Source organism: Selaginella moellendorffii, unplaced genomic scaffold (genome assembly GCF_000143415.4).
Source record: "Selaginella moellendorffii unplaced genomic scaffold, v1.0 SELMOscaffold_109, whole genome shotgun sequence".
Taxonomy (NCBI): domain Eukaryota; kingdom Viridiplantae; phylum Streptophyta; class Lycopodiopsida; order Selaginellales; family Selaginellaceae; genus Selaginella; species Selaginella moellendorffii.
The window spans coordinates 105,042-118,937 of record NW_003314370.1 but is presented as its reverse complement, the minus strand read 5'-3'; the positions used below and the strand labels follow the sequence as shown (position 1 = coordinate 118,937).

At 47.6% G+C, this 13,896-nt stretch overlaps 5 protein-coding genes and 1 non-coding gene across 8 annotated transcripts; 3 read left to right on the top strand and 3 right to left on the bottom strand.

The window, feature by feature from the left end:
- Positions 1 to 5: 5 nt before the first annotated feature.
- On the bottom strand, positions 6 to 2,815 carry LOC9662418 (general transcription and DNA repair factor IIH subunit TFB1-1; the record flags this gene model as incomplete). The annotated part of the gene is made up of 19 exons (XM_002990431.2): positions 2,549 to 2,815; positions 2,412 to 2,490; positions 2,287 to 2,354; positions 2,162 to 2,222; positions 1,949 to 2,096; positions 1,818 to 1,893; positions 1,677 to 1,757; positions 1,575 to 1,619; positions 1,463 to 1,519; positions 1,252 to 1,407; positions 1,148 to 1,207; positions 980 to 1,094; positions 863 to 922; positions 710 to 810; positions 483 to 647; positions 314 to 427; positions 190 to 267; positions 89 to 136; positions 6 to 38 (listed from the first exon to the last, which is right to left on the bottom strand). Coding segments are annotated over exons 1-19 (1,626 nt in total), but the record flags the coding sequence as incomplete, so codon positions are not given.
- Positions 2,816 to 2,853: 38 nt separating this feature from the next.
- Positions 2,854 to 2,925, top strand: TRNAT-AGU. The gene has a single exon. It is a non-coding gene; the product is annotated as a tRNA-Thr (tRNA).
- A 72-nt stretch (positions 2,926 to 2,997) lies between these two features.
- LOC9631524 (protein FAN) lies at positions 2,998 to 8,578 on the top strand. 2 transcript variants are annotated; one of them, XM_024664339.1, is made up of 21 exons: positions 2,998 to 3,459; positions 3,513 to 3,680; positions 3,733 to 3,795; positions 3,851 to 4,093; positions 4,203 to 4,277; positions 4,325 to 4,489; positions 4,548 to 4,604; positions 4,649 to 4,710; positions 4,763 to 4,817; positions 4,869 to 5,005; positions 5,057 to 5,122; positions 5,174 to 5,291; positions 5,338 to 5,442; positions 5,487 to 6,110; positions 6,166 to 6,264; positions 6,313 to 6,384; positions 6,434 to 6,578; positions 6,637 to 6,726; positions 6,776 to 6,924; positions 6,974 to 7,065; positions 7,115 to 8,578. In XM_024664339.1, the coding sequence occupies exons 1-21, from the start codon at positions 3,037 to 3,039 to the stop codon at positions 7,296 to 7,298; spliced, it is 3,192 nt and encodes a 1,063-aa protein (XP_024520107.1). In that variant the 5' UTR covers positions 2,998 to 3,036; the 3' UTR covers positions 7,299 to 8,578. The 2 variants fall into 2 exon arrangements, with proteins under 2 accessions (XP_024520107.1, XP_024520106.1); XM_024664338.1 differs by having other exon boundaries at positions 6,625 to 6,726.
- Positions 8,579 to 9,250: 672 nt separating this feature from the next.
- On the bottom strand, positions 9,251 to 11,125 carry LOC9631523. The gene is made up of 2 exons (XM_024664378.1): positions 10,105 to 11,125; positions 9,251 to 9,929 (listed from the first exon to the last, which is right to left on the bottom strand). The coding sequence occupies exons 1-2, from the start codon at positions 10,802 to 10,804 to the stop codon at positions 9,307 to 9,309; spliced, it is 1,323 nt and encodes a 440-aa protein (XP_024520146.1). The 5' UTR covers positions 10,805 to 11,125; the 3' UTR covers positions 9,251 to 9,306.
- Positions 11,126 to 11,291: 166 nt separating this feature from the next.
- On the bottom strand, positions 11,292 to 13,200 carry LOC9662417 (uncharacterized protein C57A10.07). 2 transcript variants are annotated; one of them, XM_024664365.1, is made up of 7 exons: positions 12,573 to 13,200; positions 12,372 to 12,496; positions 11,993 to 12,321; positions 11,912 to 11,943; positions 11,826 to 11,856; positions 11,686 to 11,759; positions 11,292 to 11,634 (listed from the first exon to the last, which is right to left on the bottom strand). In XM_024664365.1, exons 1-3 carry the CDS (start codon positions 13,123 to 13,125, stop codon positions 12,004 to 12,006), a joined length of 996 nt encoding a protein of 331 aa, XP_024520133.1. In that variant the 5' UTR covers positions 13,126 to 13,200; the 3' UTR covers positions 11,292 to 11,634; positions 11,686 to 11,759; positions 11,826 to 11,856; positions 11,912 to 11,943; positions 11,993 to 12,003. The 2 variants fall into 2 exon arrangements, with proteins under 2 accessions (XP_024520133.1, XP_024520132.1); XM_024664364.1 differs by having other exon boundaries at positions 11,292 to 11,759.
- Positions 13,157 to 13,889, top strand: LOC9662416 (trafficking protein particle complex subunit 2-like protein). Its single transcript, XM_002990495.2, has 5 exons — positions 13,157 to 13,246; positions 13,298 to 13,394; positions 13,454 to 13,532; positions 13,592 to 13,673; positions 13,717 to 13,889. The coding sequence occupies exons 1-5, from the start codon at positions 13,214 to 13,216 to the stop codon at positions 13,846 to 13,848; spliced, it is 423 nt and encodes a 140-aa protein (XP_002990541.1). The 5' UTR covers positions 13,157 to 13,213; the 3' UTR covers positions 13,849 to 13,889.
- The last annotated feature ends 7 nt before the right edge of the window (positions 13,890 to 13,896 follow it).

The following is a 13,896-nucleotide window of genomic DNA, read 5'->3' as shown; positions in this document are numbered from 1 at the left end:
TGGTGGCGATGCTCCGATTGCACCGAGCTTTTCAAAGCCTGTCAAAAGTTTTTCGTTTTTACGCAAAGAGGAACTCGACGAGATTTACCTGTATTTCGTTGTAGACTTTAGCCATGCAATCCTTGAGACGATTTGCCTAAACGACCACAGGCTGAGACTGGCAAACCCATTTTGCGAACTTGTTTATACCTTTTGTAGAAGAGCGTTTGAAGTGATCGGACAGGTCGCCCAAAACTGTCGAAGGACTTCATTGATGAATGACGAGTGCTACATATCCAGAACTTAAGTAGGCCAGCAAAACTACAAAGCTTACCTGAAGTAAAGCTTCCCTCACGGAGCGTGGTAGACTGTCAAGGACATTCTTCTCGGCAGTTCTTCCGAGAGAATGATGCGTACTAGAGACTTGTTGCGTGAGCTCGGTTAAAACCTGTTGGAAAGAGCAGTGGAGAGGGAGTGAATGGATGTGAGCCAAAATGCCAAACCTTGAAAGCGAGAGATCCAGGAATTATAGGAGCTGTCCCGTCCTGGTGTTCGAACTCTTCTATCTGCTGCCTCAAACGCTGCAAGATCTCGTTGGGATGTAATGTTGAAGAACTACTCGCTCCAATGTTGGTATTGGCTTGTACATCGAAATACTTGCGAGGATCCTGTGTTCACCAAAAGGAAGAAAAATCACTCAGTGAAATCTTCCTGGCTATTGATTGCATGCCTGTATGGAAAGAGGAACGGACGGAAGTCCTCGAGGGCCTTGTAAATCTTCAAGCTCGGTCATAGCTCTAGCTCTACGATCGTTTTCCTCCACCCTCGTATCTGCCACAAAAATCTCAGCTTCAACCTTCTACAAGCTCGAGCCAAACGCAACCTTGTTGCTGGACTTTTGCCAAAGCCTGAGCAATGCTCATTGCATCGTTCCTGTTTTCCTCTAGAAACAACAGTCACACGGTCATCATCGTAATGAAACGAGCTGTGATCATCATACCGAGGAGTCGACCTTCTAGCACAACTTCCCCATGCCTGTTAATATCGCGCATTAGTTTGTTTCTCATGTTGCCATCGATGGGATCCTTAGCTCTGTCTCTGTAAATTCCATGTCCCTACCCAATCATCGTTAGAGAAGTTTAGCATGAGCACCATATCGTAGGCCTACCGGCAGAGAAGAATCTGCATTGTCTGCAGCGATGTCTAAAGTTGGATCCACTCGTTTTATCTGTTTCGCTGTCAGTAAATGATCGTTTCAGAATGGCGGCTTACTTTCCGGCGATACTCTTTGGCAATAATGTCATCGTCGTTCACAAATACTGCTAGCTCCTCGTCATCTTGTGCTTCAGCCGTTGCTGCGGCGGCATTCTTAGTCCGATGGAGATAATCGTTCCTACAGTACTTTGTCCAGAAGGCTATTTCGGTCATCTACAATTGGTACCAGAAAAAAATCTGTCAGCATTCTATTGCATAGCATCCGTACCTTTGATGGTACAAAGTTCAGAAAAGCTCGATGGACAGCCGGCTTTTCCGCAAATATCTGAGTCAAAAAATAAGAACTTCATCACGACAGGATAATAAAGGAGTTATCAAACCTGATGAATGATCTCTGGCGTGATGTTAAACGTCACCGTGTTCGTCTGAAGGAAAGAATGTGATGCTTTGGAAACACATTAAACTTCAGAAAGAGCCCATACCCGGCCATCGGCCATCGGACGGATATCAGCAAGCATTGTGCTTGCCATCCCAGTCCTCATTTTGTGATTATCTCCCGTCTTCTGCACTCCACAGATAGAAGCTGAATTATTGATTAATCTACGAGAAAAACTCTGAAGTACCTTTCTGGAAGCCCAGAAATCATGCTCGGAAAGAATCTGGTTCATGACGAGGTTTTGATGAAGCCTTTGCAGCTCACTGGCACACGCGTAAAGCAGCTTTAAAGCAAAAGCAGCGAAGGAAGAGAGCCTGCCTGTCTCCTTGCAAAAGTTTTATTCGCCGCTCCATTTCAGTCTGATTGAGGCTTTCGTTTTGTCCCGGAGGACGTGCCGATGTAGAAGCCTCGTTAGCTGCCGGCTCGTTGTTAGCAATCGGAGTTGCAGCGTTTGCAAGAAACGGTGCTAGAAAAAAAGAAAAGAAGGAGAAAACCATCAGCTTTGTGAAGGAAGAAGAAACGCACAAGTACCAAGGAAATTGCGAGAAGCATCCCTGTCAACGAAGTTCTCAAACTCAAAAAAGTATTGGACCTGCGTGTAAAGAAGAAAAAACTCCGCGATTGATACGAGCAAAAGCAAACTTACAGACACTCACCGCTGTGGAGTCCGTTAGCAAGTTTAGTATAGCCTTCTTGGATGTAGCTTCTTTGCTAGCTCGTTGGCCTGAAAGACAAAGCGAAAAACAAAGCTAGGAAAAAAAAATCTCAAGTTTTTAGTTACCTCTGAGGGACCTGTAATCGACATTCAACGCCTTCGCAGCATTTGGAATGTTGGGAGTCCATTTGAAGCCACTGGGAGTCTGTAGTGCGCATCCACATGAGAATCCATCGCCAAAATCTCAATGCACGCAAGCAAACCATCGTGAGGATGCCAGGAACTCCATCGGATTTGGGATTGGGGAGCGATTTGGCTCTCCACGACGCGCTCGCCCCCGCCATGAAAGAGCCTAAACCCTAGCCCTAGAAAACAGAGCACCTAATATTTTAAGGGCGGAGAAGCTCCAAGGCTGCCCAGGATCTTCCATGATTTTGGAGAATGCGCTATGCGAGAGATTGAAGATTCTTGTGTAGGCTGTGGCGATTCACGCGCGTTGGCGATCCATTAAGCTTAAATGAGATGAATAAAAGTGCTGCGCGGCAATGTAGGGTTGTGTCACGCCCAGGCTTCCATAGCACAGTGGTAGTGCGCTCGCTTAGTAAGCGAAAGGTCACGAGTTCAAATCTCGTTGGAAGCTCCTTGTCTTGCTCTCTCTCTTTTGTCAATTTGACGAAACAGAGCACCGATATTACTCTCTCTAGAATATTTTAGGGCCGGGTGCGCATTTCTCCTGCTCCATCATGCGACGATGTGGTCCGATGGATCCGCGCGAGCTGCCAGGCGCTTCTCCTACCTGTTGCTGCAAGACGGTGAGCACTACATCCAGGACTGGATCGCGACGTGCAAGCCGCCCAGCGCGCCCCGGTTGCGGCTGCACTCGTCGTCCTGGCAGCAGAATTGGATCAAGGGCCGCCTCCGGCTCTGCTCCAAATCGATCTTCTTTGAGCCAGATGCCGCCTCCATCCCGATTTTGATGCTTCCGCTCAACAAGGTGAGTAGGATCGAGCAATTAGCGGATAGGCCGGAGCTGGAAATGAAAGGAAACAGGGGATTTATGGTGGAAGTTTCACTGCTCGTGACGATGAAGAAGAATGGGGTCGATGCTCCTTATGAGTTTGACAAGTCGGAAGGGACATGGTGGTTTATTCTGGATTTTGCTCCAGTCCAGCAGGTATAATTCATGGTTTTTTTCTGCGACTTACAAGAATTTTATTGCGCTCACAGTTTCTTCACCAAGCACAATCGCTCTTGTCTGTGAATTCACTTCCACCTCCTGAAAGAGATATGATTTTGCGCAACACTGCTGCTCAGAAGGAAGCGCAAGCTCATTTTGATATCAGTCGCTTGGAGGATTATAACGAGGAGATTCTTTTCAACTTTCCCGCAGCACAGGCAAGCTTACAATTCCCAACGTCTCAACAAAAAACTAGAATTTTGGCTACAGGTAACTCCTTTAGTGAGGGAGCCAGGTCGTCTGGTGTTTACACCAAATCGGTTATACTTTCAGGTTTGTTTTTCTTCTTATTTATTTGTCTCGCTTATAAGGGTCTTGTTTACACCAGCCTTTACACAACTTAAACAACGATACACCAGTACGCTCTCAGAAGTTGAGCTTTATAATTGCAGTTGCAAAACGGCGTCATTCCTTGCAACACATTGGACTGGAAATATTTTTCAAGGATGTGAACATGTTTACAAGACAAACATCAGTAGGAGGATTTGTCGACGGTGGCACAGCTTTTTTCACGTTTCTAAGTGTTCAAGATCGAGATAATGCAAGAGACCTGCTTGTTGACAAGCTAAAGGTGATTTTCTTAACTGTTCTCCCTCCCTCACAGTGACGTTCGGCATCTAGTTCCATCTCCACGTCCCATGTTCTCATTTGCCATTCTGACCAGGCTCACCATCGACCAGGGCCAAACATCCAGCATCGGTTCACTTTTGGATAAAGGCAGTTCATGGCTTGATCGCGTCACAGCAGCATGGCAGGTAAGCTAGATTTCTGTAAGGGTGTTTTCAGTTAACAGATTTTGTAGGCAGGACATATCTCTAATTACGACTACTTGATGTACCTCAACTTGGTTGCGGGAAGGACGCGTTGTGATCTAGCACAATGGCCAGTAATGCCCTGGGTGTTAAAAGATTACGAAAGCACCACCTTAAACCTGAAAGATCCCGCGTCCTTTCGTGATCTCAGCAAGGTAATGGTGCTTTCATAAATTTCCTGTTGGAACTATGTTTTCATGGTTTTTCTTGCAGCCTATTGGAGCTTTAAATCCTTCAAGGTTGGCTATTTTTCATGAGCGATTCCAACAGGTAGGGAAGTTTGTGTTTAATTGCGCCTCAGTTTTATTGTTTAGATGCCATGTAAGGATGTCTCACATCCACCATTCCTCTATGGAACACACTACTCTGCACCTGGGTAAGCTGTCAGTTGTTACTTGTGCTTGTCTCACCTTTACGTCTTGTGTCAGCTATGTTCTATATTGGCTGGTCCGTGTGGCCCCTGCTCATATGCTACGTCTCCAAGTAGCCAAGCATTTCTGAATTCTACAGGTCTTAACTCCTTTTTCCTTGCAGAATGGACGCTTTGATACACCAGATAGACTTTTCTTTAGCATTGGAGAGTCATGGCAGAGCGTATTGACAAATCACGCCGATGTGAAGGAACTAATTCCAGAATTTTACGGGCTACCGTCCGGCTTTCTGGTTACAAGGTAATCTCGTTATAGCCTCACTTTTAAATCTTCTGTAGTTCGTATGAACAGGAATGACGTAAACCTTGGTGTTCGTCAAAATGGTGTACCTGTTGGGGACGTCACATTGCCTCCATGGTAATTACAAGACTTGAAATTTGAGATTGTTTTATTCTTTGTGCGTTGTAGGGCAAAAGATCCTGATGACTTCCTAATTAAAAACCGAAGAGCATTGGAATGCAAGCACGTCTCGATGAACATTCAAGAATGGATTGACTTGATTTTTGGATATAAACAACAAGGCGAGGTAAGAAACTAAGTGGTTCTTCTAGTGGTAAGCTTCATGTTTGCAGGCAGCACTTGCAGCAGATAATGTGTTCCATTATCTTACTTATGAGGGGGCTGTGGATCTGGATAAAATAGAAGATCCTTTTGAACGCATGAGCTTCGAAGCCCAGGTACTTCATATAGTTGTGAACGTGGATAACAGTGATTTGACCAGATAAATGAATTCGGTCAAGCACCACAGCAACTCTTCACCGGTCCTCATCCATCTCGATCTGCAGTAGAAACGTCCGTGGACTTTGAGGAGCACAGGCAAGCTATGGTCGAGAGTGGCACGGGTAGCCTGTGTGCTGCGATATTGTCTCGAATTATGTCCAAGACGGCAGCTTTCGAGGGTGGTGCTACGGAAGAAATGCGAGTAGCTGAAGCGGCATTATCGCACACAATTTCTGTTGGCATCCCAGAGTCAGTGAAGCAAGACTCGGGCTCAGACACGGAAGAAGATGACATTCTATCGGCAAAAATCGAGTTTAAACGAGAGGCAGAGGCAAGCACTTTCCATCAGTCGGCATGGTCTAGCACACCAAAGACGCCTGCATGGTTACCAACGCCACACACACCTCAGCTAGACGCAAACCTGTTTCGACGGAGTAAAAGTCCAAACTTTATGCTGTCTCCACGGATGGAGTGTCGTGAGCAACCTTGGACGCTTAAAAAACTAACCGACTCACAACAGCCATGGAGGGTTCATCGCGAGCCTGTCAACGCCGTCCTTGTTTCCGATGACAACGCCTCGGAGTCTAGCACTCTTTATTCGGCTTCAAAAGATGGACTGATCAAGGTACTTGAGTGTTGTCAAGATGACCGTTTGTACTGTTGAAAGAACCTTTCTACAGGTGTATTCCCTCTCTGAAGGCTTTCAAGTTCGTGCCACAAAGCTTGGAAATCTACCGATTTCTTCTCTTGCTTTAGCTACAAGCAACGATGCTTATCCTGTAAGTGTGCAAGTTTCTCTTTGTCTCAAATTGATCTCGCTCCTGCAGACTGTACTTGCTGGCTCTTATGACAATTGTGTCTATGCTTATTCTGTAGACTATGGAAGGTCTTTAGGCAAGGTAAGCGAGCCGTGAATGTTTTCTGGTTTTAGCTGTAAAACCGATATAGGTCCGCGTCCACGATGATTCCGTGTCTTGCCTTCGGGTGAGTAACTCGAAAATGGTCACGGGCTCGTGGGATGCAACAGTAAAAGTATGGACGCTGGATGAAGGGAGAGGTGGATGGGTACATAATTCTGGAGCATCCAACACACGTAAGTAATTTGCTAGTAAGCTCCAAGCAAGCGTTCGATTTTCTAGCTATTGTTGTAGCGGAGATTGAACTAACTGAACACGAAGCTGGCATTTGGAGCTTGGATGTGGATTCCACAGGAGTTGTCGTAGCGTCCGGTGCTGAGGATGGTATGTTTCTTTACGTTCTTGGCAGTTTGTAGAACTTGGTATCCATCAGGGACTGTGATTCTTTGGGACATAAGAAGCAACGGCATTCCGATATGGACATCAAATGACTTGGCTGGCTCTGCGTCTTCGATGCGTATGTCTAGTGACGGCCACAAGTTAATTGTTGTCTCAACATCTGGTTTTATCTACGCAATGGAGGTAAGCGGCTGGGTGGGCCATCTAAGAACTTATCCGTTCGAATTTTCAGCTGAGGCGGGGAGGCTCCATACTATCCCAGAAGAACTGCGAGACTCCTTTAAGATCGTGTGAAGTTATAGGCGACGTGGCTCTTGCTGGAAGGTGAGAAGTTGTCATTCAATATCTGTCTGATTAGTCGCGGTTGGTGTAGCTTCAGCGGTGAGCTGCTTTTCTGGTCCTGGGACAATGACGCTGCCACTTTTCAAAATCTACGCAATCATTCGGAGGCAGTCACCAGCATTGGTGTTGGAAGAAGGCACGGCATGGCTGCTAGCGTTGCGACAGCGTCTGAAGACTGTATGATACAGGTCTACAGCATCGATCGAAGTATGTAACATTTTACTGCCCTCATTCTTTCTTTTCTCTTGTTCTTTTTCATTTCTTCTCGAGTCTCGTCCGTGTCTGTCTTGTTGATTCTATGCTGTGCATAGTAGACGTGTTCTAGATTCAGCAACTAGGAGGTAGGGGGCTTCTTCATGCTATTTTGCGGTCCTCGGCATCCTAGAAACTCATGACCTAGTAGCTAGGCAGCTGTTCAAACACCACCAGCATCTTGACTGACGGTACCGCCGGATGACTTTTGGTTTTCCGCGCGTCCTTCTTCCAAGTCTCTGCCTTTTTCTTCCTTTCCACTTTTCATGGTACCAGCGTCTTACTGGTTCCAGTTTGTTCGTATGCATGCTTAAGGATGTCGCTGTAAGCTTTCCCAGAGCTTGTGTGTTTGTTTGAGCTCGGCTATCCTGGTCAGTCTTGTACTAGGGACGTGTAATGTGTTGCTTAAAGTGCTGGCCCTGGAAATTGAGTGCGTCAATGTGCAGTGCTGCTGCAAAGCGCAGCAGCGCTCCTTTACTTTGGACGTAACTGTTTAGCTGCTTTGGCTGGCTGCCTGGCTCCCCTGACTCAAAACCATTGATGTCGATATAACAATCATTTTGGCTGCTTGCTTCCGGCTTGTTTCTGATGTCCACACCTGAGCTGGTTTTGTTCTTGGCCTTGCTATCTCTTTTCCTTCTTTTTCGCTCTTTTTTTTGTGGATATTTACTGGCTTTGGATTTGTGCATCTTCTCGCTTGGCTCTGTAGATGCCTGTTGCCTGGGCTGCCTGGCTGCGTGCTGCGAGTAAAAGCCGTTTAAACACACCGTTCAAGGTATGGACAAAGTGAAAGGTTCGGACAGGAAGAAGGCCCGTTTTCAACTTGGATGGAATTGAAGGGGGTGGACAAGTGGTGGTGGTGGCAAGCTCACGCACAGGCACAGCCAGCTGAAACTTTTTCTCGACAGCGAAATGGCTGCAGTGCAGTGAGGAGCCCAGACAGACGTCAGTCGAACAAGATGGCCACTTAACGTGTTTTTGAAGCTCCGGCCAGAGAGGGAATGAATAGAAGTTCAGGATCATTCAAGTGGGGATTAAATTGGGCCAAGCTCAAGGGAGGACTCAATCCCATCTGTGGCGTTTAAATCTTGCCAGGATTCCAGCAGTAGATTTGAAGAAATTTGCACATGGCTCAACATTTAATTCCACTATCACAGTAAGAATATCATCCAAAAACAAGATCATGTCCATCAAGAAGAGAAAGAACACACAATGCAAATAAGCACGGAGAAAGAGTCAGCTATCTGTCTATCATTGTCAAGCAGCAAACACAGCTTTGCTACTAACTGATGATGGGTTGATTCTCTTTTCGTTTTGAGCGTTTGCTGTTACCATAAGTGATGATGCATTGATTCTAGAAGACTTACATCATGGAGAGGAGAATCTACTTTTTTTTCTCTCCTCATTTTGCCAAATGGCACACTTGGTTTCAAACAATGAATATGGTTATGCTCTAGCAACAGAAAAAAACAAATCACTTTAGACAACACCATGATTCTGGTTCACTATTTTCATGTGCCAGCCAGTTTCCACAGTTTCAAACCTCATGAACAGGAGCTCCCATTGACTTGGTTCCCACTTATTTCTCCTGCTGCATGAACAGGAGCTCCCATTGACTTAGTTCCCACTTATTTCTCTTGCTGCATTGACAAAAAATCATAGACAAGCAGCTTGTTTATGAGATCTTGTGACAAGGGAACAACACCCCCTAATTGTTCTTTGACCCAGCTTCTTCAACTCCTGTCATTATGAACCATATATTAACCCAAGAAGCTAAAGAGAAGAGATGGCCAGTCAGCAAAAATCTGGAGTCCATGATTTGGATCCACTTCAATCATACTAGGCATATACACCTCCAGAAAGATTATCATTCACTTTCACTCAATAATAACATTTTTAATAATAATTTTAATAATTATGTTTTGATAATGATAATAGTCTCTTACAACGGGAAAAAGAAAAAGAAAAAACTTAACCACACTTGTAAATTACAACAAAGCAAGGAAGCACAGCCCTGGGATTAAACACCACCAAGCTCCCACCGTCGGATCCAATCCCGCCCACCACCGAATCGTAGCCGTTGGGGCAGCCCGAGATCTCCCCTATGCCGTTCGTCGAGCAAGACGTCCGGTAGCTCCTCCCGGCGATCACCCGGCAGACGACCATCGCCCTCTTGCCCGCATTGCCACCGAAGCTCTCCTCCACATGAGCGCTACTGCTCGTGGCGGTCGTGCAAATCCCCTTGGTGTTCTTGGAGACGAAGCCCGAGCGGATGATCCGGCATATGGAACAGTGCGCGAGGCTGCAGACGCTGCTGGATCCGTGCGCTCCCAGCGGGCACGCGACGCTGGATCCGTAGAAGCGCAAGAGCTCGTTGCCGTCGGCGATGCAGCGCGCGTTCTTGCGGGCCATGCAATTGGCGCGGAGCTTCACGCTGTCGCGGTAGTCCTCGAATCGCGCGAGCGTGCGCTGGGAGTTGTGGACCTTGAGCACGCGCTCGATGCGGCCGATGGAGCTGTTGCTCGAGATCCAGCTGCTGCGGAAGATGATCTCGATGATGTTGCGCGAGGAATCGCCGCGCCCCAGCTCCGACACTGAAGAACACAAAGAATTAGAATGATCATGGAAACGGTCGATCAAAGAGAGAATATTTTGCGACGATCAAGAACACATCGATCGCGGGAGAAGGAAAGATATCGCGAGAATATTGAGTCGATCAAAGAGAGGAAGAGATCGAAATGGAAAAGAGAAGAGCAAGATTATACATACCTGCATGCTGGATGGTGTGATGGTGCTCGAGAGCATCGATCTTGGTGAAGCAATCCCCGCATTTCTGGCAGCTGATATGCGGGAGATTGCAATTCCGAGCGATCATGCTCGCCGCGGAGGCCACGGACGACGAATCCTTGCACGACGCCACCATGGAATCCATGGTGTCGAGCACATTGCAGCCATTACAAGAGCCCCCAAATCTCTTGCGCGACACCACGAGCACCTGGCGATGGTTGCCGGAGCTCGAGCTCGATGACGAGGAGGTGGAGGATGGTAGCAGCAAAGGGGCATCGCCGCAAGGGGACGCGCTGTTGTAGTGGTGATTATCGTGATCTTCCAGGAACAGGGCATCTTGCGAGACCTCGTTGAGAAAATCCGCCGAGTCTTTGATCGATTGTGGACTCCCCGACGACGACGCCCTGTGGATCACCCTGGTGTTGCCGTGCACGATGTCCTTGAGATTGGAGCAGTTGCACGACGATCGACTGATCAGGGACGAGGAATGCTGAGGCTGCGCGGAAGATTTGGTACCGGGGTTCTTGCCCTTGGCGTGGAATGGAACTGGATTGACCACCGGCGACGCCAGCGCTGGCTGGATCCTGGAAGAATGCCGCTGGTGCTTGGGATCGTAGACCACATCCTTGGTGTCGGATTTGCACGAGAGCGTTCTTGTCCAAGAAAGCCATGGCCCCGGCATCGCCGCTGCCGCTGCCGCCCTGGCGATCGATCAAGAACGCTACAAACCCCGGAATATTTCGAAATTTCGCCCTGGGAGAGAGAGAGAGAGAGAGAGGAGAGAATTTCGAAAGTAGATCGAGCGCGCGATGATCCGAATGGGACAATGCTGGCTGCTACGCGCTCCACTGGAGGGATTGTTTGCGCTCCATTGAATTCCACATGCCTGCTGCCCTGGCCAGTGATCGTAGCTAGCAACGAAACAAAACGCGAAGGAGCGCGCTTGCAAGGGCGCGATTTATGAGGAGAAAGAGATAGTAGTAGTTCGCTCGCGCAAGACGACGACGACAATGCGATACACAAGAGGGAGAGAGAGAGAGAGATTTTAAACTTGGCTCACGCCCTAAACTAAACCACGAGGAGATCACGGGCTCGATTCCACCGGTCTAAACTATTCCCAGGAAATTGCGCGGTCAAACCGTGCGTACAGCCGGAGCAATGGGCAAACAAAACAAAACCATGCGCGCATTGGGGCGAACCACGCGCTTCCGCGATTGGATTTCAATATAAGCTTCTCGCGATTAGCATCGTTTGTAAGCTTCTCTAATCGTGGTTTGTGTGCGTGATATGTTACCACCATCGTCTTCAAGTTGTCCACGTTTAGCTTTGCGCGAGCGAGCGAAACCTCTGCTAGAAAGAATGGAGGCTTCTACCTCCTGTTTTGCCATGTCCTTCCTGCTTTGCCATGTTTGCTGGCTGGACGATTGATGGAGCCTTGTTTCTTCCTTCCTCGAAAAGGATAAGCTTTTCCTTCCGTTTGAAAGATGGATCTGCCGTCGTGATAGTACTTCGCTGGCAAAATCTCTTAACTGATTGATGTGTTTTGCGCAGGGGAGAGCGAACCTTGTCTGGAGCTGAACTGAGGAGTGATGTGATCATCCCATACGTGGGAGTTTCTCGAGGGGAGTGGCAATTCTCTGCAGTAGCGGTAGTAAAAGCTGTGAGAAACCCGGAGGACTACTTATCCAAAAGAAAAATCGCACCTTTCTTTTTTCTCAAGTTCTTCAATGCATCCTGCAGTACAAGGTTAAAATGTGAGAACACTTGGCTACTCGAATAGAAATCTTACATCTTGGTCTCTTGTTCTTGAATTACGAGTTTCTGCAGTATAAGTGGTGAGCACTTGACTAGAGATGAAGTAAAAGCTTACCATTTTTCTTTCTAGTTCCATGGTAGCCTCCGGGATATCACGCTGCTGCCGCAGTACGTAAACAAGTTGGCAATCTCGGGACAACCTGCTGGATACGGGATGAGCCTCGCAAAAGGATCGCGCTTGATCCGCTTCTCACGAAGTTGTCCAATGCATCCATACGGGTCTTTCCTAAACTGTTCTTGTACAAAAAGCTCTCCTCTCGCAGCCGCGGCCGCTGTAGAAATCGCTGGAAGCGTTCCGAGGTATGCAAATCTCTCACGAGGGAACTTCAAAGCTGAACGATGCAGGGCCACGAATCTGTGCTGCTTGAAATGGTAGCTCACAACCTGGAACACAAGAGATATGAAAACAATCACGTCCAAAAAAGAGCTCTTACAGTTATATTTTGTGGATACTGTCCAGTGAGTTCTCTAAACCGGCAAATGCTGAAGAGCAAATTCTCGAAACTATCCCTTGCGTACTCTTCTGTGACTGCTCGATCACGAACGCTGGAAGAATGCCCTGCGAAAAGAAAAGAAAAACTTTAAGAACAATCGACCATAGCTAATCAACCAGCGAGAAAAAAGATGGAACATACCGAACCAGTCATTCGCGTCCGCCACACTCCAGTAGCTCTGAGCTTCACTCCTAGGCCCAGCTTCTTTCCTCGTCTCTCCTCCGCTGAAAAGAAGTAGCGATTGATTGTCTCTAGACGCCGCCTCCACACCTCGATGGATGTGCTCTAGAAACGTAGCAGCCTGTCCAGAGTTTCTCTGATAAGGCTCCAAGAACCAAGAGCTCTCCTCGTTTGCCTTGGCACAAATCCTACTCGTGTAGACAGCATGCCCAGCGACCATCACTAGGCTCGTCAATCCAGCAAATGGATGGTTTTCCATCGCTGGATCGCGAGAATAAGGCAGCAGGATGCCTCCATTCTCCCCTAGATACACCATCAGCAGCAAGATCGAGCCCAGCAGCAGGAAAATCCCCAGCAATCTCGACGGATCCGGCTTGAAATACCTGTGGATCTTGCGGCTCAAGTAGCGCAGCATCGCGCCCCGGCCGGTGAGAGATCTTCTCCTCCGCCCGCCCTCTAGATCCGACTCACCTTCGTCGGAGTCGCAGTCATCCGCGTAAGAGAGCAAGCGCATTCCTCGATCGCGCTCTCTTTCTCCGCATCAAATTCTCCACACCTAGGGTTTTAGGGAAGAACCCTAGTTCTTCTTCTTCCTCCCGGCGATGATCCTGTGCGTGGCGATTGTGGGGCAGCAGGTATGCGTGATCCTTGAAAATGTGAGTGGAATTCACCTTCTGGATCGATAGAACAATCCGCTCTACCTCCAAAGCTTCGCGGGAGGAGACGATGTGCTCAAATTCCACTACATTGTCCACTGCTCGCTGGACGTCTTCGATGAAAAAGGTCTGGTTCTTCATTTCTTCTTTCCTTTCTAGATCTTTCTTCAAGAACTTTCTCTCCAGCGAGTATTTTGCGAAGAACTGGCACGAATCTCAATGACAATTTCTTGGGACTCTTGTATCCAGCCGAGGACTACAAAGTGTGAGTTCTTCCCCCTTTTTGTCAATTCCTTTTTTCACTCGACCTTGGATCACTCGCAGCTATGGCTACATGACCAACACAAGAGTGAAATTCGTGCTTGTTACCTCGGATTTGGAGCTCAAAGATCTCGACATCAAGACTGTAAGCTTCGATTTTGCTTCCAGATTTTTACAGTTTTTTCCAGTTTTTCCAGCGATTTCACGCTGCGTACATTGACGTAACTTCAAATCCATTCCACGTTCCAGGCAAGAGAATTGCGTCGCCAATGTTTCGCGATCGAGTGAAAACTATTGTGAGCTCGTTTGGACAATTGTAATTCCAAGATGACCTAGAATGGACGGCTGAGATTTGAAGTTCTAAAAAA